Source organism: Anopheles merus, chromosome 2L, assembly GCF_017562075.2.
Source record: "Anopheles merus strain MAF chromosome 2L, AmerM5.1, whole genome shotgun sequence".
Taxonomy (NCBI): Eukaryota; Metazoa; Arthropoda; class Insecta; order Diptera; family Culicidae; genus Anopheles; species Anopheles merus.
The window spans coordinates 10,558,872-10,586,755 of NC_054083.1; the positions used below are offsets into that span (position 1 = coordinate 10,558,872).

Sequence of the window (27,884 nt, forward strand, 5' to 3'; positions counted from 1 at the left end):
ATTTATTTAGTGTCTATTTCTAGAGATCTTTAAATAATAAAAGCTTAAAGAGGTAGAATAGGAAGAATACTAGAATATTGCAAATATAACATGGTGGTTCTATTTTTATTTTTATTGTTTTAGTGTCTATTTCTAGAGTTTTTAAATAAAAGAATCTTAATCAGGTAGAATAGGATATTTCGTGGCCCGGTAAATAAACACCCCTTACACAGGTAACGCTTAAATATCGGGGAAATGGGGAAATATCGTTATTCAGTAAAAATTATACAAAACGCATGACAAAAAAACCAAAAGTATCAAATAAGCCAGATGGAACGACGATCACTTTCTTACCTTCAGAATGAAATTCACAAAATACTGCCTATCTTCAAAAGAAAAAAGTAATCGGGATATTCTGCGAATTAACAGGATCCATACATTTATTCATGAGCAGTTTCTGAACCAGGAAATCTAGCGTGCAGTTTCCAACGATCCTTAGCGCAAACAATTCGAACGGCCAATCAACAGTACAGGTGGGCATTTCGGTTATTTTAACTGACCGCGAGTGAATCGAGGGGTTCATTGCTGTGAACGTAAACGTGATTTCGGTTCTTTCGTTCTTTTGCAAACAGCAGTACATGTTAAGTCTGTGAATCGGTACACTACTCAAAAATCGGTAGAACTGAATATTAATCCGTTGGTTTGATCGCATGAAAAGCAAGCCAACATTGACAATCTATTTTTTGACCCTAGAAAGCAATTCGTACAAACAGTCCAAAAATAGGCCATTTCTTGATTTTTCTTCCTAATTCGCGAATTTTTGAAAGTTTTTTTGTTCGTTATTTCAAAAAGATCATGAATGTTTGCATGTTTTTTGTTTACGTATCAAAAGAACCATAGCATTCTTCTTTTGTGAACCGGATCATTCATCTTTTCCACGTGTACTGAATTGACCATATGGTTCTAGTTCATTTGACGCATTTTTAATCAACAGTCAAAGGACAATTTCGAACGGTACAGTTTGGTTGAAGAAGGCCTGATTGAAGAAGAAGAAGAAAAAGAATAAGAAATGCAGAGATTTGTCTGCAATATTTTTTAACCACTTGAATAGTTGGATTTTATTACGACGAATCTTGTTTAGAGTAGATGAATTCTACAAAATTCTACTCATTACTCATTGAGCATGTACTGTACAAGTACAATGTATTTATTGTACAAGTTAATCAATACATAACTAATTTTGTTTTTACAATCCACATCGATTGTGTGCTAGATTCAGTTCGTTTGAAACAATATTTATGACAAATGAAGAAACATCATATCAAAATTACTAACTTTTTTCATAGGAAAGTGTTTAACGCACTACAACTGCTACTAGTAAACTTACTCACTTACTGAAAGCAACAGGGTCAACATGCCTACAATAAACTGAAAACCATCCGAAAATCTTCAAATAAATTAAAAAATGTACATCTTACTAGAAGCATTCGTTAAGAAAAGTAACAGAAAATCATACGAGTTAAAATTGTTGAAAGTAATACTAGCAATGAAAGAATCAAACGTTTTCTTGTTTTATGGCATCTTTATCGTCGGCCGAAATAATCAAGCGTTTTTGGGAACGCCCCTGTACGTGAGTTAAATGGTAAAAACATACGGTAAAACCAGTCTGCTGCACATAAAGATGCAACATGCATACACATAATTGTCAAAGCAAGGATCGTAGGTTAAAATATATCAAGTATATTTAGGATAGAAGCGTAAGGAAACAACAGAAATATGCAAATCCGTGAATAGACTAATGGACAGAAATTCAAACAAGTCCTAGCGAAATATAATATGTATTCTTCTTCTTCTTCTTCATTGGCACAACAACCGATGTCGGTCAAGGCCTGCCTGTACACACTTAGTGAAGTGAGCTTGGCTTTCTGTGACTTAGGCTCGGGTCTATGGAAAATGTTGCGGGAACATTTGCTGCCAAATCGTATGGATGAGCTGTCAAACTCATGTTGCGGGAACAGTTTTGTTGCACCAAAACAGAAAAAAAATAATTTCAACTTAATTTTAAAATGTTTTTGTGAGCAAATTTGAGCAAAGTTTTCGAAATAAATTGGAAAATCCAAAAATGTTGCCATTGAACAAGTTGTTTCCGCAACATGTTCATAGACCCAGGCCTTATTGTTACCATAGCAGGAAAGTCAGTCCTACGTATGGAGGCACGGTCTATTCGGGACTTGAACCCATGCCGGGCATCATGTTAGGTCGTACGAGTTGACGACTGTACCACCAGACCGGCCCAAGTAAGTAAATATGTTATGAAATTTTGTAGCGACATAGCTCAAAGGGTGTTCTCAACGATGGGTGATTTTTTCCGGTGAGTGGTCTAGGGAACTGTCCGGGATGCCGCAGTCAGATAATAGGTTAAAATATGAGGTGTCCGACTTCAGGTAGCCGTCACTGTATAATTTTCTCTACTGTTTTCTCTTTAAGGAACAAGAGGCTTCAACTAAAACCACGGATGTGACAGATTTATGAGATCAGCACAGTATTATGATATCTGTCGGGTACAATTTATTCCTACCGTTGATGCTGTTTCTACAGCGGATTAAAATTACAGAAATTTTATATATAATAGCCATCACAAGGAACGAACGCCGTTTCTTGATCTGAAACATTTTAATTTTATCAGATCAAACAGATGCGTGTTGTGGATCAACGACGTTTGAGCAATTTTGATCTCAGGTGTAAGCTTCTGCTGGAAAATGGACAAAAGTTGGCACTAACTATAACGTAGGAATACTAAGCTGCATCACTCAACACACTAAACGACGTGGGAAGAGGGGAGGCAACCGTACTGTGTCTTCCCAAATATAAGTAAATTAATAAATTGTGTTCAAAAACTTGTTTAGACAATTATTAAACACTTGCATATCAGATCTTGTTTTCAATCCAGTTTTATTACAAATCACGGTAATACATTTTTGTGTAACCTATACATTTTATTTGTGAAAAAAATTCCTGCATTATTGAGACGTATTCGTATATCCTGTAGATAGTGGTCGTATTTTATTCAAACTCAAACTATTCCTGTCTATGTTCTCTAAAAATGACATGTTGTTGTCTAAAGATAACATATTCAACTCTTTATCCTTCCGTATTTCCTGTTCTGTTAACTGATGTTGGCTATGAAAGGCTTTTTGATAATCAAAGGAATCTTTTTTGACGAATTCTAAACTCAAAGCGCAACTATTTCAACATTTATTTCCCGAAGTCCAACATGTTGACTAAAGATAGTTGAAGTTATTAGGCATCGATCATAGCCGGTGATAGCAATACTGCGTGGCCATTCTTTGTGGCTGTTGAGAATAATATGCCGGCGGAAGACTCCGCTAGAGGTATTACTCCATTTTGAGCTCATGGGACACAGCAGAAATTTCAGTCAGTCAGTTGGTCTGTCGAATAAAAGGATGAACAGAAATTAAATTAGATAATTGAATTTCAGTTAAATCATTAATCTAAACTATTTAACAATAGCTGTACCTTATAGTGAACAAGTCCAACGAACAAAGTTCATCCAAATCTGTCTCTACAACCATGATAAGTACCCAATGTTGTCATTCTTTAAATACCTGTGATGTGAGCATTAGTTTGCTGTTTCGAAAAAACCATCATCATTCCCCTTTCCGCTTACAATATGATGCTGGGTGATGTTCATGTATGTATTATTACTACTTCGTCATCGTTTCTGAAGCAACGCCAGGATTTCGTTTTCGAATCCAATTGGCTTGTTACTCTGCTACAAAATGACTCGAGTTCATCGCAGCTTAGCAACTGTCCAACGACTTTCGACCGATTCATTCATAACATTCGATGCACCATATCCACCAGCACCGATGTTGGCGCAATTGTAGTTGACATTCATGTTCTGTTTCTTTGTTCTCTATTTTTCTTCTTCTTCCTCCATTTGGGGTAGCGTCCTACCAGCATGTCCGCGGCTTATATAGGTTTTCAAGGTTCTACAGGTACCACTTAGTCGAATAGCTGGTCGTTGCCACCGGGGGACGGTCCATTCTAGGCTTGAACCCATCACGAGCATGCCATTGAGTTGTACGAGTTGTAGATTGGCTCACGGGACCGTCCCTACAGTATTATATATGTCTCTATTGTATATGACTCTAATGTTATGTTTCACTTATAAAACATGGTTGGAATCAATAGAGAAATCTGTGAATAGAAACGAAAATGGGTGTTAAACTGATATTCTTAATAGCAGAGTTCGTGAAGAGCAAAAGCTTACCAGTTGGGAAACCAAGCACAACTCCGGGAGATCGATGATAGATTTTCTCTGCTCAAAATGTGTACGGTTGTTATTTCAACAAGTTTCTATCAGGCCTTTCTGCTGCGAACTGTATGACCGGCAACATGATCTTTCATACCTAATTATTTTCTAATCTTCAATATTGATTTACAAACTTCTTGTTTAAACCGAAAGGCTCTCAAATTGAATGTTCTATTATCACGTTACTATTTTCCCTATACTTAACATGATTTTTGAAACTCTGTCAGTCTTTATGGACAACAGTTCATGTGGCTCGTGCAACTTACTTTCATATTCGCTTAGTTATGTGTTGGTTTTGATGTATGCTAGAACTTTTATAAAAAGTAAATGAGGTATAATCTGGTACTTGATGGCACTTAATGTCTGATAGGAAAATACTCCTAAATCATAATCAACTTGCGATGAATTTAAATTTACGAGAACAACGGAATAGACAAAGACTGCATTTACGAGAACAACGCCAATCATCTAATACATCGTCATTTGATGATTTTAATATTTCTTAACATTGATGTAAATTTGCCACGGAATGATTTGTAAAATATAGTATAACTATTTTTTACATAGTATTTGTACTTTCTGTGTCAAACATTAACTCACATGTGAAACCTAATTAATAATTTTTCTTTTCGTCCTCTACTCCTGCCAATCTTCTTTTTTTTGTATTTTTTATAATTGTGTTATATTTTTAGAACTCAAACTGAGTATAACTCCAGGTATAAGGTGAACACCAACCTTTTTCCCAGTTACTGGAATACAGTTTCCATGTCCACAGTACCAGTAACGAAAACAAGCACTGCAACACAAAAACACTGTTCCTCTTTTAGACGCTTGGAAATCTCTCCTAACTAAATCCTCCTGATTGGGCCAATAGTACCAGATCCAAGCCACCAGTACCGATACCCACCTCAGAGCAAACTTTAGGGCCTTAGGGTAGCATTCTCAATCCCGTACTTCGAGATTCCCAGTCTCGTTCCGGGCTCAAGATCATCCCACAGTCCCCTCCAGGACGCTTGGACGTCCCCCACCACAGTTGAGCGCTTGTGATTGGGCCAATAGTACCGGTTCCAAGCTACCAGTACCGATGCCCACCTCACAGCATTCTCTGGGGCTCTTGGGCAGCCCCCTTCCTACTCGTGTTACGATCCAGGAACAAAGCACTGGTCCCAAACATCCAATACCGATACCTGGTCCAACTATCTACGGGACATTTGTGATCAAACCTTTCTCGAGCCCGTACTCAGAGATTCCCAGTCTCGTTCCGGGCTCAAGATCGTCCCACAGTCCCCTCCAGGACGCTTGGACGTCCCCCACCACAGTTGAGCGCTTGTGATTGGGCCAATAGTACCGGTTCCAAGCTACCAGTACCGATGCCCACCTCACAGCATTCTCTGGGGCTCTTGGGCAGCCCTCTTCCTACTCGTGTTACGATCCAGGAACAAAGCACTGGTCCCAAACATCCAATACCGATACCTGGTCCAACTATCTACGGGACATTTGTGATCAAACCTTTCTCGAGCCCGTACTCAGAGATTCCCAGTCTCGTTCCGGGCTCAAGATCGTCCCACAGTCCCCTCCAGGACGCTTGGACGTCCCCCACCACAGTTGAGCGCTTGTGATTGGGCCAATAGTACCGGTTCCAAGCTACCAGTACCGATGCCCACCTCACAGCATTCTCTGGGGCTCTTGGGCAGCCCTCTTTCTACTCGTGTTACGATCCAGGAACAAAGCACTGGTCCCAAACATCCAATACCGATACCTGGTCCAACTATCTACGGGACATTTGTGATCAAACCTTTCTCGAGCCCGTACTCCGAGATTCCCAGTCTCGTTCCGGGCTCAAGATCGTCCCACAGTCCCCTCCAAGACGCTTGGACGTCCCCCACCACAGTTGAGCGCTTGTGATTGGGCCAATAGTACCGGTTCCAAGCTACCAGTACCGATTCCCACCTCACAGCATTCTCTGGGGCTCTTGGGCAGCCCCCTTCCTACTCGTGTTACGATCCAGGAACAAAGCACTGGTCCCAAACATCCAATACCGATACCTGGTCCAACTATCTACGGGACATTTGTGATCAAACCTTTCTCGAGCCCGTACTCCGAGATTCCCAGTCTCGTTCCGGGCTCAAGATCGTCCCACAGTCCCCTCCAAGACGCTTGGACGTCCCCCACCACAGTTGAGCGCTTGTGATTGGGCCAATAGTACCGGTTCCAAGCTACCAGTACCGATTCCCACCTCACAGCATTCTCTGGGGCTCTTGGGCAGCCCCCTTCCTACTCGTGTTACGATCCAGGAACAAAGCACTGGTCCCAAACATCCAATACCGATACCTGGTCCAACTATCTACGGGACATTTGTGATCAAACCTTTCTCGAGCCCGTACTCCGAGATTCCCAGTCTCGTTCCGGGCTCAAGATCGTCCCACAGTCCCCTCCAAGACGCTTGGACGTCCCCCACCACAGTTGAGCGCTTGTGATTGGGCCAATAGTACCGGTTCCAAGCTACCAGTACCGATGCCCACCTCACAGCATTCTCTGGGGCTCTTGGGCAGCCCCCTTCCTACTCGTGTTACGATCCAGGAACAAGGCACTGGCCCCAAACATCCAATACCGATACCTGGTCTAACTATCTACGGGATATTTGTGATCAAACCTTTCTCGAACCCGTACTCCGAGATTCCCAGTCTCGTTCCGGGCTCAAGATCGTCCCACAGTCCCCTCCAGGACGCTTGGACGTCCCCCACCACAGTTGAGCGCTTGTGATTGGGCCAATACTACCGGTTCCAAGCTACCAGTACCGATGCCCACCTCACAGCATTCTCTGGGGCTCTTGGGCAGCCCTCTTCCTTCTCGTGTTAAGATCCAGGAACAAAGCACTGGTCCCAAACATCCAATACCGATACCTGGTCTAACTATCTACGGGATATTTGTGATCAAACCTTTCTCGAGCCCGTACTTCGAGATTCCCAGTCTCATTCCGGGCTCAAGATCATCCCACAGTCCCCTCCAGGACGCTTGGACGTCCCCCACCACAGTTGAGCGCTTGTGATTGGGCCAATAGTACCGGTTCCAAGCTACCAGTACCGATGCCCACCTCACAGCATTCTCTGGGGCTCTTGGGCAGCCCCTTCCTACTCGTGTTACGATCCAGGAACAAGGCACTGGCCCCAAACATCCAATACCGATACCTGGTCTAACTATCTACGGGATATTTGTGATCAAACCTTTCTCGAGCCCGTACTCAGAGATTCCCAGTCTCGTTCCGGGCTCAAGATCATCCCACAGTCCCCACCAGGACGCTTGGACGTCCCCCACCACAGTTGAGCGCTTGTGATTGGGCCAATAGTACCGGTTCCAAGCTACCAGTACCGATGCCCACCTCACAGCATTCTCTGGGGCTCTTGGGCAGCCCCCTTCCTACTCGTGTTACGATCCAGGAACAAAGCACTGGTCCCAAAAATCCAATACCGATACCTGGTCCAACTATCTACGGGACATTTGTGATCAAACCTTTCTCGAGCCCGTACTTCGAGATTCCCAGTCTCGTTCCGGGCTCAAGATCGTCCCACAGTCCCCTCCAGGACGCTTGGACGTCCCCCACCACAGTTGAGCGCTTGTGATTGGGCCAATAGTACCGGTTCCAAGCTACCAGTACCGATGCCCACCTCACAGCATTCTCTGGGGCTCTTGGGCAGCCCTCTTCCTACTCGTGTTACGATCCAGGAACAAAGCACTGGTCCCAAACATCCAATACCGATACCTGGTCCAACTATCTACGGGACATTTGTGATCAAACCTTTCTCGAGCCCGTACTCAGAGATTCCCAGTCTCGTTCCGGGCTCAAGATCATCCCACAGTCCCCACCAGGACGCTTGGACGTCCCCCACCACAGTTGAGCGCTTGTGATTGGGCCAATAGTACCGGTTCCAAGCTACCAGTACCGATGCCCACCTCACAGCATTCTCTGGGGCTCTTGGGCAGCCCTCTTCCTTCTCGTGTTACGATCCAGGAACAAAGCACTGGTCCCAAAAATCCAATACCGATACCTGGTCCAACTATCTACGGGACATTTGTGATCAAACCTTTCTCGAGCCCGTACTTCGAGATTCCCAGTCTCGTTCCGGGCTCAAGATCGTCCCACAGTCCCCTCCAGGACGCTTGGACGTCCCCCACCACAGTTGAGCGCTTGTGATTGGGCCAATAGTACCGGTTCCAAGCTACCAGTACCGATGCCCACCTCACAGCATTCTCTGGGGCTCTTGGGCAGCCCCTTCCTACTCGTGTTACGATCCAGGAACAAGGCACTGGCCCCAAACATCCAATACCGATACCTGGTCCAACTATCTACGGGACATTTGTGATCAAACCTTTCTCGAGCCCGTACTCCGAGATTCCCAGTCTCGTTCCGGGCTCAAGATCGTCCCACAGTCCCCTCCAAGACGCTTGGACGTCCCCCACCACAGTTGAGCGCTTGTGATTGGGCCAATAGTACCGGTTCCAAGCTACCAGTACCGATTCCCACCTCACAGCATTCTCTGGGGCTCTTGGGCAGCCCCCTTCCTACTCGTGTTACGATCCAGGAACAAAGCACTGGTCCCAAACATCCAATACCGATACCTGGTCTAACTATCTACGGGACATTTGTGATCAAACCTTTCTCGAGCCCGTACTTCGAGATTCCCAGTCTCGTTCCGGGCTCAAGATCGTCCCACAGTCCCCTCCAGGACGCTTGGACGTCCCCCACCACAGTTGAGCGCTTGTGATTGGGCCAATAGTACCGGTTCCAAGCTACCAGTACCGATGCCCACCTCACAGCATTCTCTGGGGCTCTTGGGCAGCCCCCTTCCTACTCGTGTTACGATCCAGGAACAAAGCACTGGTCCCAAACATCCAATACCGATACCTGGTCCAACTATCTACGGGACATTTGTGATCAAACCTTTCTCGAGCCCGTACTCAGAGATTCCCAGTCTCGTTCCGGGCTCAAGATCATCCCACAGTCCCCTCCAGGACGCTTGGACGACCCCCACCACAGTTGAGCGCTTGTGATTGGGCCAATAGTACCGGTTCCAAGCTACCAGTACCGATGCCCACCTCACAGCATTCTCTGGGGCTCTTGGGCAGCCCCCTTCCTACTCGTGTTACGATCCAGGAACAAAGCACTGGTCCCAAACATCCAATACCGATACCTGGTCCAACTATCTACGGGACATTTGTGATCAAACCTTTCTCGAGCCCGTACTTCGAGATTCCCAGTCTCGTTCCAGGCTCAAGATCGTCCCACAGTCCCCTCCAGGACGCTTGGACGTCCCCCACCACAGTTGAGCGCTTGTGATTGGGCCAATAGTACCGGTTCCAAGCTACCAGTACCGATGCCCACCTCACAGCATTCTCTGGGGCTCTTGGGCAGCCCTCTTCCTACTCGTGTTACGATCCAGGAACAAAGCACTGGTCCCAAACATCCAATACCGATACCTGGTCCAACTATCTACGGGACATTTGTGATCAAACCTTTCTCGAGCCCGTACTCCGAGATTCCCAGTCTCGTTCCGGGCTCAAGATCGTCCCACAGTCCCCTCCAGGACGCTTGGACGTCCCCCACCACAGTTGAGCGCTTGTGATTGGGCCAATAGTACCGGTTCCAAGCTACCAGTACCGATTCCCACCTCACAGCATTCTCTGGGGCTCTTGGGCAGCCCCCTTCCTACTCGTGTTACGATCCAGGAACAAAGCACTGGTCCCAAACATCCAATACCGATACCTGGTCCAACTATCTACGGGACATTTGTGATCAAACCTTTCTCAAGCCCGTACTCCGAGATTCCCAGTCTCGTTCCAGGCTCAAGATCATCCCACAGTCCCCTCCAGGACGCTTGGACGTCCCCCACCACAGTTGAGCGCTTGTGATTGGGCCAATAGTACCGGTTCCAAGCTACCAGTACCGATTCCCACCTCACAGCATTCTCTGGGGCTCTTGGGCAGCCCCCTTCCTACTCGTGTTACGATCCAGGAACAAAGCACTGGTCCCAAACATCCAATACCGATACCTGGTCCAACTATCTACGGGACATTTGTGATCAAACCTTTCTCGAGCCCGTACTCCGAGATTCCCAGTCTCGTTCCGGGCTCAAGATCGTCCCACAGTCCCCTCCAAGACGCTTGGACGTCCCCCACCACAGTTGAGCGCTTGTGATTGGGCCAATAGTACCGGTTCCAAGCTACCAGTACCGATGCCCACCTCACAGCATTCTCTGGGGCTCTTGGGCAGCCCCCTTCCTACTCGTGTTACGATCCAGGAACAAGGCACTGGCCCCAAACATCCAATACCGATACCTGGTCTAACTATCTACGGGATATTTGTGATCAAACCTTTCTCGAACCCGTACTCCGAGATTCCCAGTCTCGTTCCGGGCTCAAGATCGTCCCACAGTCCCCTCCAGGACGCTTGGACGTCGCCCACCACAGTTGAGCGCTTGTGATTGGGCCAATAGTACCGGTTCCAAGCTACCAGTACCGATGCCCACCTCACAGCATTCTCTGGGGCTCTTGGGCAGCCCTCTTCCTTCTCGTGTTAAGATCCAGGAACAAAGCACTGGTCCCAAACATCCAATACCGATACCTGGTCTAACTATCTACGGGATATTTGTGATCAAACCTTTCTCGAGCCCGTACTTCGAGATTCCCAGTCTCATTCCGGGCTCAAGATCATCCCACAGTCCCCTCCAGGACGCTTGGACGTCCCCCACCACAGTTGAGCGCTTGTGATTGGGCCAATAGTACCGGTTCCAAGCTACCAGTACCGATTCCCACCTCACAGCATTCTCTGGGGCTCTTGGGCAGCCCCCTTCCTACTCGTGTTACGATCCAGGAACAAAGCACTGGTCCCAAACATCCAATACCGATACCTGGTCCAACTATCTACGGGACATTTGTGATCAAACCTTTCTCGAGCCCGTACTCAGAGATTCCCAGTCTCGTTCCGGGCTCAAGATCATCCCACAGTCCCCACCAGGACGCTTGGACGTCCCCCACCACAGTTGAGCGCTTGTGATTGGGCCAATAGTACCGGTTCCAAGCTACCAGTACCGATGCCCACCTCACAGCATTCTCTGGGGCTCTTGGGCAGCCCTCTTCCTTCTCGTGTTAAGATCCAGGAACAAAGCACTGGTCCCAAACATCCAATACCGATACCTGGTCTAACTATCTACGGGACATTTGTGATCAAACCTTTCTCGAGCCCGTACTTCGAGATTCCCAGTCTCGTTCCGGGCTCAAGATCATCCCACAGTCCCCTCCAGGACGCTTGGACGTCCCCCACCACAGTTGAGCGCTTGTGATTGGGCCAATAGTACCGGTTCCAAGCTACCAGTACCGATTCCCACCTCACAGCATTCTCTGGGGCTCTTGGGCAGCCCCCTTCCTACTCGTGTTACGATCCAGGAACAAAGCACTGGTCCCAAACATCCAATACCGATACCTGGTCCAACTATCTACGGGACATTTGTGATCAAACCTTTCTCGAGCCCGTACTCAGAGATTCCCAGTCTCGTTCCGGGCTCAAGATCATCCCACAGTCCCCTCCAGGACGCTTGGACGTCCCCCACCACAGTTGAGCGCTTGTGATTGGGCCAATAGTACCGGTTCCAAGCTACCAGTACCGATGCCCACCTCACAGCATTCTCTGGGGCTCTTGGGCAGCCCTCTTCCTTCTCGTGTTAAGATCCAGGAACAAAGCACTGGTCCCAAACATCCAATACCGATACCTGGTCTAACTATCTACGGGACATTTGTGATCAAACCTTTCTCGAGCCCGTACTTCGAGATTCCCAGTCTCGTTCCGGGCTCAAGATCATCCCACAGTCCCCTCCAGGACGCTTGGACGTCCCCCACCACAGTTGAGCGCTTGTGATTGGGCCAATAGTACCGGTTCCAAGCTACCAGTACCGATGCCCACCTCACAGCATTCTCTGGGGCTCTTGGGCAGCCCCCTTCCTACTCGTGTTACGATCCAGGAACAAGGCACTGGCCCCAAACATCCAATACCGATACCTGGTCTAACTATCTACGGGATATTTGTGATCAAACCTTTCTCGAACCCGTACTCAGAGATTCCCAGTCTCGTTCCGGGCTCAAGATCATCCCACAATCCCCTCCAGGACGCTTGGACGTCCCCCACCACAGTTGAGCGCTTGTGATTGGGCCAATACTACCGGTTCCAAGCTACCAGTACCGATGCCCACCTCACAGCATTCTCTGGGACTCTTGGGCAGCCCCTTTCCTACTCGTGTTACGATCCAGGAACAAAGCACTGGTCCCAAACATCCAATACCGATACCTGGTCCAACTATCTACGGGACATTTGTGATCAAACCTTTCTCGAGCCCGTACTTCGAGATTCCCAGTCTCGTTCCGGGCTCAAGATCATCCCACAGTCCCCTCCAGGACGCTTGGACGTCCCCCACCACAGTTGAGCGCTTGTGATTGGGCCAATAGTACCGGTTCCAAGCTACCAGTACCGATGCCCACCTCACAGCATTCTCTGGGGCTCTTGGGCAGCCCTCTTCCTACTCGTGTTACGATCCAGGAACAAAGCACTGGTCCCAAACATCCAATACCGATACCTGGTCCAACTATCTACGGGACATTTGTGATCAAACCTTTCTCGAGCCCGTACTTCGAGATTCCCAGTCTCGTTCCGGGCTCAAGATCGTCCCACAGTCCCCTCCAGGACGCTTGGACGTCCCCCACCACAGTTGAGCGCTTGTGATTGGGCCAATAGTAACGGTTCCAAGCTACCAGTACCGATGCCCACCTCACAGCATTCTCTGGGGCTCTTGGGCAGCCCCCTTCCTACTCGTGTTACGATCCAGGAACAAAGCACTGGTCCCAAACATCCAATACCGATACCTGGTCCAACTATCTACGGGACATTTGTGATCAAACCTTTCTCGAGCCCGTACTTTGAGATTCCCAGTCTCGTTCCGGGCTCAAGATCGTCCCACAGTCCCCTCCAGGACGCTTGGACGTCCCCCACCACAGTTGAGCGCTTGTGATTGGGCCAATAGTACCGGTTCCAAGCTACCAGTACCGATGCCCACCTCACAGCATTCTCTGGGGCTCTTGGGCAGCCCTCTTCCTACTCGTGTTACGATCCAGGAACAAAGCACTGGTCCCAAACATCCAATACCGATACCTGTCGTCACGATCGCTTAACCCTTTATGAACGAATCATTTCATACCTGTTTACAGGAAACAGCTTACTAGTCCCTACAGGATGCTGTGTTCGAATATCGCTCCAGCTGCTTTCTTTTTTTACACCTTCCTTGGAAAGCAGCACCGTCCCTTTGGTTAGGCTTCAACGAGCGGACAAAGCTCATCAAAACCGACATCCGGCAGCGCCACGAGGAGGCAGGGATCGGATTTTGCCAGTGGACTAAACGTACCATTAGCACCCTGTCGAGGCACATTCCTCTACTTTGGTACAGTCCACTGCGAGACGGGTTCGCTAATACCGGCTCGTGCCGTAAAATGAAGTTTCAATTGTGAGTTACATGTGAACAGACGGATTGCTGTATTGATGCAGGTATTACAGAAGAACAATTATCTGAGCTTGGGACGAAACGAACAATTGCAAACTGTACATGCACGCTTCATAGTCAATACTGTCGGAGATGTACAGGTATTCCCCAATATACGATACATGCGATTTCGCTGCACGACTCTTCAAATGTGAGCTAATTATACTGATATGGTCGAATTTTGAAGATCATTTTAAAAGGCATAAAATTGTAATCTTCAGTTGAGATACATAAAATAACTAATTTAGTGACTAAAACATACCATTTTATGCAAAATCAAACGATAATTAGCAATAATTTGAATGAAACTCGTCATTCGACATACGCTATTGACTCCGGTCTGCATTAGTAGCGTATATTGGGAAATACCTGTATTACAATTTTGAGCGACAAAAAAAAAGAAACAAAAAACACGTTCCTTCTTTTACATAAATTCTATTCTCATTTGGTCTTCACAGTTCCACAGGTAAATCTTAGCTGATGGTTGTGTTTGAACTTCAATTTTGCTTGTATATCAAGTTTTTCGTATTAAAATAACATACAATATTTGACATACAGACATTGAGACCCATTAATACTTCCACTCCTGAAGCCACTGTTTAATTGTTAAAAACACGTATCTTTATATCAACTTTGATAAACTCTGGCACTTTGCATACAGGGTTTCCAGCGATTTATTGGTTGGTTCCCATCAATTTTTGGTTGGTTCCTATCAATTTTTGGTGGGTTTCCATTTTTTTGGTGCGTTCCCACGATTTTTGGTCGTTTCCCAGAATTTGTTGGTCCAATTGTATTGATATCCAATCGAAAAATACCAATAAATTATGGGAACGGACCAAAAATCTATGGGATACGATAAAAAAAAATCGTGGGAACGCACCAAAAAATCATGGGAACTGACCAATAAATCGTGGGAAACCCTGTAAGACAAATGCCGGTTCGTTTTTCTACTTCTTCCAGTACTGCATCAAACCCGTGTTTGGAAATAACACACACATTGACAGCTTTTTACTCTCGGGGAATAATCGCTACTGCGTCATTAACCCATACTACTGTATCTTCTCGTACAGCTCATAGTTTACCATGTGCCCCAACTCTCGGAAGAATATTTGTACATGTTCACCTTTTTTTATTAAATCACACTTTTACAATACCACAAGAAACTACTGACTAAACTACACACAACACGAATCAACACATTTTACTGATTTTCACTAGCGATTCCAGTCCGCTTGAAGCCGACGTTTGTCCCTGGTTCGAGCCGTCCGGAGTGTGCGAGAGATGCTATCAAACTGGAGAAACGAGAGAAACCCATCGTCGTTCTTGTACTCTTTCGCAGGGTAGACATACATTTTACTTTGCTATGCGCTGTGCTACGGATAGCATTGATGAATGAGAGAGAGAGAGAGAGAGAGAGAGAGAGAAAGAGAGAGAGAATACGAAAGGCAGTTTTGAAGCTGGGCAAACGAGGTTGCCAAATGGTACGATTGTCAATGTGTGAGAGTTTACCTAGAACCGGCTGATCGTATGTTACTCACACCGCAATGAAATTCCTGTACCTCTTGTGCCGTTAAATTCAAAATAGAACATTGACACCAACACATTCACATCATAAATTGGAGGGAAAATTCGCAATGATGTATTATTTCAGATTCTATTGGTATTATTATGCTTTAAACTTATGCTTGAAAACTATTTAACACATTGTACAGTGACGTATTTAATTATTTAATATAAGCGTAAGTATAATATACGCATCATCGCTATCAGTATAATTATGATGCTCATATATATAAAAGTAGATTTTTTTGTGCTATCATTTCTCCGATATTGTTACCATTTGACAGGCAAATTTTAAAGGTAATATGATCATACTATGTGCCGTACATTTAATGTCGATTTAATGCCTTTTTTATAAATTGTACCCCATGTTGTACCTGTGATTATAAAGGATTGTATTCCTAATCATGTCAGTTCGTATTTTGTTATGTTACTTGACCATTATTTTGCTCTGCCTGCCTCTACGCCAGGTTACAGGAACATGTTAGCAATACATTACAATATATATGTTTCAAACATGGGTAGTAGCTAAATCTGACAACAGTATGGTCAAGAAGCAATGTAATTCCATGGAGCAAAAGATAGAAAAAACCACGTTTTTGTGTGGTAGGAGCAAATACGTGCAGAGAAATGGCGAGAGGTACAGCTGTTCGTAACAAAGAGAAGATGACAAAGCAACTGCAAACGCATCGAAACGAAAGGCAGGGAGTGCATGAGAATCGTACCATCTTTCGCGAGAGAATTTACAGGGTATGCGATGTGTTTCGGATTTCACGATTTGTTTTTTAAACTGTTTCTAGACAACATTCTAACTGTCTCGTTTGCCAGATTTACGTGTGAAACTAATAAACGCCAATCGCTTAGTCGTCCTCCGAGCGTGCATTGTACCCAAATATCATCATAATTGTTTGACATCCCTGATCTATGCATAACAGGGCTTATGCTACTCTCCGCCTTGGCGCTAGCGTTGTACTAAAGCAAAAGGTAAAAGATAATTTCACACCCAGTCAATGCACAGTGGGCAGTTTGGAACAACTGCCGTCAAAAGAAATATGAAATCGCGTAAACTCGTGGTTATTGTTCAAATAAGACATTTTTGATTGGTATTATTGTCCTTTGGCACTGCAGCTCTTTATGATGAAATATCAAAGATGGGTTTATTCTCAAAAATCACGTTTTTTTTTTAGTAATTTTTCCTTTCAACCAAGCAATTATGATACATTATTATGATACATGATACTTTCGTGGTCGCTCTCGGTCGTACTTAGCCCAAGTGCCACAAATCCACTAAACGACCACTAAACGGCTTCTAAACGACTCAAGTTCTCTACCTAAACGGAATATAGAAAGACTTCGTTTAGCAGACGGCAAACGACTCATTCATTCTAAAAATAGCAAAAAAGCTGGTGGCGCTCTCTGTTGGTGGGATACCCCAACCAGTTGAGCTTCATCGCTTGGAGGAGAGCTTTCTCATTTCCTCTGTACTGTTGTATGGTTTCGCATTGAAGTTATGCATCGCTAGAACTAGAACGGCGACACAATTGTTTAATTACTAAACTCCAACGGAAACCACCAGTACTGAAGCAAGTGAGAATTGGGTAATGGTCGTTGGTGTTGATACCCACGTATCTGACCACACGACCATTCACATAGATTTTTGCTCAGAAAGTTATAAGGCTATATAGGTCATGATAAGATGAAACTTGTCGAAACACATTGCAAGAACAGGATAGCAATATAATGATGAGTTGTAATACGCCATCTATTGATCAAACCAATGAAGCTGTGGAGCTTTCATTTTTTATATGGATATTCAATTTTCCAGTCGTTTAAGCTTAATCTGTGGCGCTTGGGAGGTTTTTCGCCAAATGACAAAGGCAATGGTATAGACTACAAAGACCTTGGGAATTCTTGAGACTTTTTTGCACAGGTTTGAATATGAAAAAAACGATAATTTGAGCTGATTCATTGATTAAGATCTTTTTTTAATTTCAAACAACTTTAAAGAAATCCATATTTTTTCCATAAAGCATTATAAGAAACCTTAAAAACAAGGTTTTGTAAATTATACTTTAGCTCTAGCTAGTATCAACTACAGTACAGGTAGTCCCCGAGATACACGGTACCTCTCATACGCGGATTCGGAGATACGCGGTTTTCTAAATTTGACGGTTATTGGAACAAATTGTACTGATTTGACACATCATACGTAAAATTCCATAGAACTTCCTTTTTGATCGAATGTTAAAATAACAGCTTGGAACCTTTTGAAATATATTTTAAGTCAGAATCATATCAAATAATGAATTAAATGGCTAAAACCTCTCACTACTTACAAAATTATACGAAAATTAGTTATATTTTAGCTGGAAATCACAAGATTCGTCTTACGCGGAAATTCGAGATAAGCGGTTCCTGCGGCCATTTTCGGTCCCCATTAACCGTGTATCTCGGGGACCGCCTGTACAAGAAAAACAATTCAGTACATGAAAATTGACAATTGAATAAGCATTTTAAAAAAATATCCTTTGATGATTTTTACTTCTTAACTATTTATTAAAAAAAATGAATTTATTTTACTTTGATCCTTACAAAATGAAACAAAACAGCTTGACAAAAAGATAATTTTTATTTTATTAGGCTTTATCCCGGCAAATGCCGACTGTGCAATAGGTTGGTTGTTTGTTTAGCTTATAGAGACTTCGAGCATCTCTGCTTCATTCGTCTCTAACTCATGCAATGCAATACTATTTCCGTTTTATTTTTCGATGTAATTACATGCAGAATTTTAGTACTCTGTTTCAATGAATGTTTATAAATACATACATACATACATTTTCAGAATAATGTATTGCCCATAAATACAATGCACGGTGACCAATTATGAATGTGATGGCCCAAATTTTTTACAGCAAACATTAAATAAAATACAGTTTAGAGCCGTTTATCCGGGCAAATTGGACTCGAACTCGCTCATGACACGTAATCATTTCAGTATTGTTGCTCCCTGTGTAAGCAGAGCCCTTTTTGACCTTTTATTTTGCATTGGGTAAGGAATACAACAAAGCATTGCTTATTAGAGTAAAACAAATAAGTTTCATACAATTTGCGCATACTAAAACCGAATAGATAGCGTCCTAAGCATATTTTTAGCATATTTATTGGCATATTTTTGACTTAAATCGGATCATACCAATTGTTTTTCGATAGTATCGGTATTTTTCTTATGAATGAGCGAATCATCGTTTCTGTATCTATTTCGGTACCCATTTGTGCCCTTCGATTCTGATAATGTAAACAAAATCTAAAATATTCTCTCCACATATTCTCAGAACTCACCGTTGAATCTTATAGCCATACTCACAAACACTCTGTTGTCGGTCACACCTAGCACAAACGTTCCAACAAGCTAACCGTTATTGTTCCTGTGAGTTGCTTAACAAAATCGTGATGATTGTATTGCAAGTTGTCGTGATAATGCTGTTAACCAGCCGCAATTCCGCTGATTGTCAATCAGTAGTAAATCATAACAACGAAAGTGTAAATTTGAGCACACAAAACGATTGGAGCTGTGCGAGATTATTAAACCATTGTTTGATTGTTACAACCGTAAACTACCGTGTGCCTGGTAAAGAATTTGCCATCAACTTCGACTGCAATGTGGACCCGGTGAAGAATGCATATTCGGACAAAGTGTTTCGAAAGGTTACGAGCTACCGCATGGATGGCAGAAACGCATACAGCGATACTGGATTTGGTTTAGAGTATCTGAGTTTTCCAGACAAAATAACCGCACTAGTGCTGCATGGTTACTGTGTGCGTATGCAGAGGACCGTACCGTTGTACCGTGATTTTCATAACCTTGAGCTGCTGGAGTTAATTAACTGTAATGTGAATCATATCAATGAAGCTGTTTTTCAAGATCTACCAAAGTTGCAAAAGTTAGTACTAAATAGCACCACATTTGGGGTAATGACCCATGATGTGTTTCACAAACTCATACAATTGAAAGAATTGTTCATAGAGAATTGTACAGGGATACAGTTCACAGCGAGCGATTTGGTAAACATTCAACTAATTTTTGTAAGAAATAGTACGGTGTACCAAATTTCTTCAATATTCGATTATCTACCATCAACGTTAAAGTCAATCAATTTCGTCAATGTGCTAACTCATAAAATTTCAAATATAACACTACGACCATCAGATGAAGTGCAAAGTGCTGTGGAAGATGTTGCCGTAGTCCAAAGTTTGCTCTCTTGTGTGATTGTAAAAAGTTTGCCACGATTGATTTCACTAAACCTTTCAAGGAACTCGCTATCTGAGAACTCAATAGTGTTGCACAATATACCGTCGCTAGTTACGTTAGTGTTAAGCCATAATGCATTTAGTCAAGTTTCAGTAGCTTTATTAGCATCGGGATCTTCGTTAAACGTACTCGATCTTAGTCATAATCAAATTTCTTACATACATCCCAAAGCGTTCAGTTCATCACCTTTTCTTCGGATGGTAAATCTTTCGTACAATTTGCTTTTGAGCATGGAACATTTTGTGCCTCAGCCTCGCCTGGAGCGAATTGAAATCGATCAAAATCCGTGGGATTGTTTGTGGTTAAACAAATGTCGAGTTATTAATCCGTCACTCTTTGAAATTCTTCGATATAGCAAACGATACGACGTACTTTCAGTATGGGGTCTACCGTGTCGGCTAGAAGATACAAAGGAAATTTCAACTAGTCCCCCACTCGACTGGAGTGATGAAACCATAGCTGATTCTGCTAGTGCATATCCACAAGGAAAAATATTCACTAAAGGAAGGAAAGAATCAATTGTTCAACCGTTGTCTACTGCTACAAATTCGTTAAAAATACTAATAACAATATCGGTTGGAGTATTAGTATCAAATGTTATAATTTTACTTTACAATCGTTACCGTAAAATTTTACATGTTCCTTTCTATCGGTATCTTACTAAAACGAATTCAATTGGTGATGCTGGAACAGAGAAAAGCACCTCCTTTTGGTACGAGGTACCAGTTGGTGGTGATCCTAATGCAATGCCTCTGAATAATATATATGAAGAAATTTGTGATTCAGACACACGTCGTGATTTATATGACGCACTGAACTTCCATCGGACTCAAGATCAGTAATCAGTGTAATAAAAATGCCGGTATAAAATTTAATGACAGATTCATGGAACATAAATAAAAAATATAATAGAGCTGAGCATTAATGTATTATGTTTGGTATTTATTAGACTAGATGTTAAGCGATAAATCATAACTGGTAATATTAAATTCCAAAATATCAGCAAGGATCTTAGTAAAAATGAATAAAGGATTGATCTATTAATGCTCTTTGAAGGTATGGGCATATTGAATCGTTGGATCTGGATGGAAAGCTAAATAATTGTTTGAATAATCAATAATTACTAATCTTCGTAAAAAAGCATTTATTTTATGATAGTGACGATAAATTTTGTCACTGACAAATCAATTTATAATTTCTTTAATTCAAATGAATTCCACATATTTTTTTTAAATAAGGTAAATTGAGCTAGCTCACATGTAGGGCACTCCTGAAGCAGAGCGGTTGTAGCGCAGAACAAGCAAGTGAATCATACTTGATGTTTGAAATAAAATACAATACCCCACTGAGGTCCTAAAAGTAGATTGGACCGGCTCTTACTAAGCTAGTTTTGAGTTGGTTTCACAAACTGAGAATCTTTTGTTCTCAAACTAATGTTTTTTTCAACTAAGAGCTCGCAGACGGTTTATCGCGGAAAATTGGTGTTTTGTCTAGAATTCATAGAATTCAATTCACAGAATTAGTAAAGCATTTAAGGACAAGGACATGAAAATTCTGAAACCAATAATATTTAAAAAAAAATTATATAAAAATTTTAATATTTTTTATATTAGTTTCTTAAAACTCTTAAAACATGAAATATTTGATACATAAATATCTATCAATCACATCATGTAAGAAATACAATCTTTTTCGTTTTGATAACGACCTGCTACATGATAACACCGGTTTATACAGCCTTTCGAGACACATTAAGTGTACCACGCATTCGGAATTAGTCAATATCCTGACTATGAGGGATGGTCCATATGAGGTTTAAACCCACGCTGGGCATGTTGTTAAGTCGAACAAGTTGCTGACCCCCCCCCCCCAGCCCTGTATGCTATGGCATTATAAAGATTCCTTGTTACTAACTCATTTAAATGACTCATAAACTAGTTAATGATCATAGTTGCATTTTTCATATGTAAACCAAGGATTTGCGTTTGATCAATATGAAGATATTTCCTTTGTAATTTATTGCTATAAAATACCATTGGCATGTAATTAATTTAAACATATAAATTCTACATCGATACTTTACATGTACGTATGACAAGAAAAATCTATGACTAAAACGACATACAAGAACATACATATAACACACACCTACACATCATACCATCGCACCTGATCATACAATAAATATATCCCCAAACATCAGGAGCTTTGTTTCGTTTCTTTTTTCTACTTCTCTTTTATCTCAAAAACACACAAATCGAATGAAAAAATTGTATGAATGTAAATGTATGTTAAATTTACATTTTTCTGTTCCTGAGATAATTAGTGAAGGCAAAATGTTTTAAACTAATAAAATTTGTGAAACAACAGAAAGAAAAGGTTTCATTTAATTTCAAACATACTTTGGCGGTGTATTCTAAACAGTTTCCATGGGATAATTGACCACGTCTAAGCGGGACAATCGAACATTTCTTGCTGATCTCCACCAACTGTAAAAAAAATGAACGAGTAAATATTTCATGTGAAATATTGTTCATGTCATGCCTCTTAATGCTAATATATTTGCTAATTTAGAACTTACCGGTACCAGGGCATTAAATGATCTCTTGCTATGATAATAACGTTCGCAGAGTAAGCAATCATCTGAAAAGAATTACAAATCAGCTATTTCTTTTAAATTATGTATTTGAGAACAGAGAAACTGCATACAGACCACCAACGATAGAAAACATATAACAGCCACTTTAGCTAGTTCCTCTCCAAATGGATCGTGTTCAGAATGTTGAAAACGCAACACCAACATGCAAACCAGTGTGAGCATAAAGCACACAAATGACAATATAGAGTAGATCAAAAGATCCGACTACGGTAAAGAAATTAAATTTATGTTCAATAAATATGATGTAACTAGAGTATTAGGAATATCTTACCATCAATAGATTCCGATTATCTGGATTACGATACCATATTAGCACTGACTCGCAACAACCATAACTGTAAAACATGAACAATATCTTACATGAACCAAACCACTGCCTTTGTAAGCATTTGGTACTTACCGAAGCGTTTCGTGGGTTTGGAAATTGTGCAAACACAATTCACACCGAGTAAGTCCGGAACGGTTTAACCAAAGTTCCAAACATTCCAAATGCACGTATTTCATTGATCCCTTGCATAGACATGGAGATATCATACTGTTAATGAGAGTATGAGAAGTATCAGCATATGCTGCTTTAGACTTGCTTACAGTTTTCCACTAAATGTAGGTGTTTAATTTAATATCTTACCTTATCTCATCGCTAGAGCCCTGACAAATACGACACACCACTGAATCAATGCTGCTGCCGCGGGGTTGACTGATGCATATGCCCGAAAGTGAACGATCTCTGCCAATATCACTGGAATCCGACGATTTTCGTACGTCATCTTCTGAAAGCTTACGATTCATTTAGTTGACTATCCAAAATTACACAAATTTAGAATGCTACAAGTATAAACTAATTTTGATATTTAAATAAGTTCCGTCTCTAAAACTGGTGATAGCATATTTGCTAAATAGAACAACAATATACTGTTTGCTAGATTGTTTTCTATGTCTAAATTATGTTTTTACTGCATGGCTTGCTTAGTAGTGTCCATGTAAAAAGTAATAATTGAAAACGGTTTGTACCATGCTAGAATTGGGAAACGATAAATATCAAAAAACATGTTTTTAACGAAAAGTTTTTTTTTATTTCATAATTATTAATGAATTACGTAAATTTACGTTTACACGGGCGCGGAAACGTGTATAACAGCTCCGTAGAGATACCCATCATGAGAATTTCTGCGTTTCCGTGGTACCGCGTTCGAATGACTTTTCATTTCTTTAGCTGGATTATTGCAGTGGCGGCCACCTAAAGTCGGACACCTTATATTTTTACCTATTATCTGACTTTGCGGCACCATGGGCAGTTCCCTAGACCACTTATCGGAAAACTTTCTTCACACGTCTTTGAGGACACTTTTAAGCTATGCATATGCAAAAAAAATCTGACTAATATCTTTTAAAATCTCGGAACACCATTCATAAATGTTATAAAAGGTATAAAATGTATGCGGTTCAAATGGGACAGTCTTCATTTCATAGCAAAATGATCACTTAGCATGCCAATATTGACAAATATGATTGTTAAACCATTAGATATCAGTTATTAAACGTTTATAGACTACTCTGGTTGATCATCTGCGTATTACATAACCTAGGCCAAGCACTCTACGGTCCGGATTAACCAATTTAAATATCAAAGTAATTTTAAGAGGGTATTACTATTTTTCTAATAATTGGGTATTATTATTGGGCCGCGCCTGTACGTATTCTCAAATTTATTATGCTTTAATATTTAACACATCTATATTGGGTTTGAATTAAAAAATATGAGTCTATTATTTTTTTAATTCAAACTGTTGTATTCCCAACACCATTTGCTACTTTATCATGTTCCATTGTCATAACAAAAAACGCAATAATTCATGGCACATTTTAAATATTCTCATTGGAAAAACATGTACTTAATAAACTGGCTAGGATTTACCAAAACATAATAAACATCATTCGGACAATCCGGGACAATCATTCGGAAATGCACGGCCCTATAAATTTTAGCCGCTCTCTCTCCTAATATGCATCTCAGGCGCTCTCTGTCAACTTTCATAGGAAGCAAGCCGTACTATCGAATCGATCATTAATGTATTAACAATAAAAAAAAGAAACAAGCCGCCACATTATTAAATTGCTTTATGTTAAAAGGTTTATTCATTTTGCAGTTTTAGTTATCAGCAAATCTAGTAACAAAAAGAGCGTAGTTTATTTTTAAGGATAATAAACAAACGCTGGTACATAGATGAATATAAGTTGTGGCCTGTTCTTTAAAGTGTGTTCATGCTATAGGTTTGTTGAGGAAGCGAATTTTCACAGAAAAAATATGATGCTGCTCAGGTGTTTAAGCACTATAACCACTAGCATGTTGATTGATAAAATCAACATAGTACGACACCTTGGTTAACACGCCGGGATATGGAGCGACAGCACACGGCTTAATACTCCAGGAAACGATGCCCACCTGGAATTCTTTATATATCAAGGGACCACCAGAATCTCCCTGGAAGTATAAGAATTTAAGTCAAAAATAAGATTACCACATCTAAAAACAAGCACTATTACGTAACCAACGCGATATAGTATACTTACACTGCATTGGCCTTTTCCACCACCAGGCTCGGCTGCGCAAATCTGTGTTGGATAAATGTGATTGGAGTGGATACGATTACATTCATCGTTCGGCACTGCGTAGTAATCGATCTCCTGCAAAGTGGTTTGGACTGGTCCATCTGAAGCATTGCGACCCCATCCAACAAGCGTCACCAGATTAGACTCCTGCACGTCGATTTCGAAAAATCGTTTCGGCAGTCGAACCGGTTGCACCTGGTCACTAAACACCAGCGGTTTGCGCAGTTTCAGCAGAGCAATATCATCAATATAGCTGTCGGCGGGGTTGTATCCGGGATGAATTACAACATCCTCAATCGCATATACGGATTCGTCTTCAGTCCTGGAAATGTCGGACCTTCCCACCTGTATCGTCTGGTATAGAGGCGTAGTATAATCGACGCAGTGAGCAGCCGTAAGAATCCAGCGATCATTTAAGATACTGCCACCACACGAATGACCTCCACTAGCACCACGCAGAGACACAACAAATGGATAGTTTTCGATTGCTGCATCCGTACCATTGACGATCTTTGATTGATCGATTGGACCAGCTATGGAACGAAGACGAAATTACATAGTAAAACGTCTTAGAAACTTACAACCTACAATTAAAACATACCCTGCGCTAGTCCAATAAACGCAAACGTAGCTACTAGCGGCAAAATCATCTCGGTTAACGTTCCACTTCCCAGACGCGCACAGAACTAACCTCTGCTACACTGTCAAGCTAAAGTATGCCCAATCATGGTTTTATATTTCAGATAACGCCGTAATCACTTCAATGCGGAGGATAAGCTACTTGTACAATTAATATATTGTTACAATACACCATACCGTATACCTAAATATCTATTGTTGATAATCTGTCAATTGAAATCTACACACTCACCCCTAGCTCTGTCCTTCTGCTTTCCTCGCCATTTCCTCTTCACTTATTGCGCGCATTTGAAACTTGGTCAATCTTATCTGATCATTGTAGTAGTAGTAATCTATTGTCTGAGAAAGTGTACACACCGCCATGATATCGAAGTCTCTATTTTAGAATCGTCACGATTAATCTTATCATGTATGGATGATTGCTCGCACTAAATAAGCTATTTTTTAGTTGAATAGTTTTAATTTTAGTAAGCATTTTTTTAATGCTAATAAAACAATATTGTTAATGAATAATAGTTTCTATTGTATGAATCAATATGTATACTATTGGAGCCTTGCACGATAATAGCCTGTTTCTATACTGACGCCGTCAATCATCTCATTATTGCTGTACAAGTTAGATAAGTTAATTGAAAGAGGATTATTGAGTGAAGTGATTGTGAATTATCAGTAAATTGTGTAAAATTTTGTGTAATTCATCAATACAAAATATTTAAAAATATACATATGTGTTTAAACGAAACAAATCTTGTTGTTTATTTCATCGATGACGCTTGCTTGAAAATAAAACACAAAGAAAAATAATCCCTGGCATCGTGGCATAAGGAAGGTGCTTAGGCGCTGTTTTAAAGACCCACATAGAACTGTGGTGCTGTTTATCTACTGCAAAGGCGAATTAGAGCAGGGATCTTTAGCGTGCCAAAATGAGCTACTTAAGCAATTCTGGCTATTTGGGTAGTCTCATCATGCTACTCCTGTTAAAATATACCGACCATTTTGCCCCAAGCTAGAACGATCATTTTACCCCAAGTGAAACATTTTAAAAACTTTAACTTTAAAACTTTACATTACATTGAAATGGTTACTTTTTTCACGTAAATCACAGATAAATATCATGTGCCTGCATACACATTCTTTTTTTTCTCCAATTATTTGTTAATTTCATCGCTTTGTGCAAACGTTTTTTTTGCTAATTTATTCAATTATTTTGAAAACTTAGGTTATGAAATTTAAATTGAAATTTGAATTAGTGATCCTTAATTCACTGAAAGCCAACCCCACAAGTTAGTACAGGCAGGGCTTTGTTATTGAGCCAAAAAGAAGAAGAAGAACCATTTTACCCCACGTTCCCCTATATAAAGATTATAGCTGATTCAAACATAAAATGATACACAGTTCTCGAAATCCAATATGACAGAACGCAACGGTCAATTGGGAATGGAAAATACAAGCTACTTAAGCTTTCTAACTTAAACTGTCAAAAGGGCCATTTCGAATAAAAATCATTATCTAATATTTGCAAGAGCTACACTCTTTCCAGGCATTGTTTTAATAATAACATTATTCTTCTGTTAGCAATGGCAAGGTAGAGAAAAACACAAAAAATAAATAAAAGAATTACTAATTAAGTATATTATGAAAATATAGATACACGAACAAAAACATCGCTATGAAGTAGACCCGTGTAGTAATTTCAAGATGTTATTATTTTACAATGTATAAATAATGAAAATAATAAAAATACGATCGATGAAAACACTACGCACATTAAAACCAAAACCTTCACCCAAAAAATCCGTTTTATGCTGTTTTGCAGGACATTTCATTTATTCGTAAGGGTTTCAATTTTCTAACCGAGCAACATTGCATCATGCCTACTTTCTTAGAGCTTTTGTTTGAAATTGGTGTGCAAAGTTTAAAACAAAGCTTTCAATAAAGCTTTCAATAGCTTTTGGAATTTTAAATAAGCGCCAGTTGAACTTTCAAATTCGAAAACCAGGGACGTTGTGGTTTGCATTTTTTATTTTTATTCGGCGTAATAACAGTAGTTGATCATGACCTGTCCAAGCCGTTTAGCAATCGTTACAAATAGATTCTTTCCTTCTTCCTTCTTCAACATTCTTTGTATGTTATTTATTCATGTTATTTACATGAAACGCTCATTGCTCTGTAACAAGCTGTTTAAATAAAACCCTCCCATGTTACATGAACTGT

General features: G+C 41.5%; 2 protein-coding genes and 1 long non-coding RNA gene across 3 annotated transcripts; all 3 read right to left on the bottom strand.

The window, feature by feature from the left end:
* Window positions 1–2,914: 2,914 nt before the first annotated feature.
* Window positions 2,915–13,841, bottom strand: LOC121594856. The gene is made up of 3 exons (XR_006005045.1): window positions 4,274–13,841; window positions 3,517–4,200; window positions 2,915–3,428 (listed from the first exon to the last, which is right to left on the bottom strand). It is a non-coding gene; the product is annotated as an uncharacterized LOC121594856 (long non-coding RNA).
* An 8,191-nt stretch (window positions 13,842–22,032) lies between these two features.
* On the bottom strand, window positions 22,033–23,384 carry LOC121593906 (E3 ubiquitin-protein ligase MARCHF2-like). Its single transcript, XM_041916667.1, has 6 exons — window positions 23,050–23,384; window positions 22,822–22,956; window positions 22,693–22,756; window positions 22,476–22,625; window positions 22,344–22,405; window positions 22,033–22,251 (listed from the first exon to the last, which is right to left on the bottom strand). Exons 1-6 carry the CDS (start codon window positions 23,208–23,210, stop codon window positions 22,179–22,181), a joined length of 645 nt encoding a protein of 214 aa, XP_041772601.1. The 5' UTR covers window positions 23,211–23,384; the 3' UTR covers window positions 22,033–22,178.
* A 1,145-nt stretch (window positions 23,385–24,529) lies between these two features.
* On the bottom strand, window positions 24,530–25,751 carry LOC121593905 (chymotrypsin-1-like). The gene is made up of 3 exons (XM_041916666.1): window positions 25,633–25,751; window positions 24,993–25,564; window positions 24,530–24,903 (listed from the first exon to the last, which is right to left on the bottom strand). The coding sequence occupies exons 1-3, from the start codon at window positions 25,679–25,681 to the stop codon at window positions 24,745–24,747; spliced, it is 780 nt and encodes a 259-aa protein (XP_041772600.1). The 5' UTR covers window positions 25,682–25,751; the 3' UTR covers window positions 24,530–24,744.
* Window positions 25,752–27,884: the final 2,133 nt, after the last annotated feature.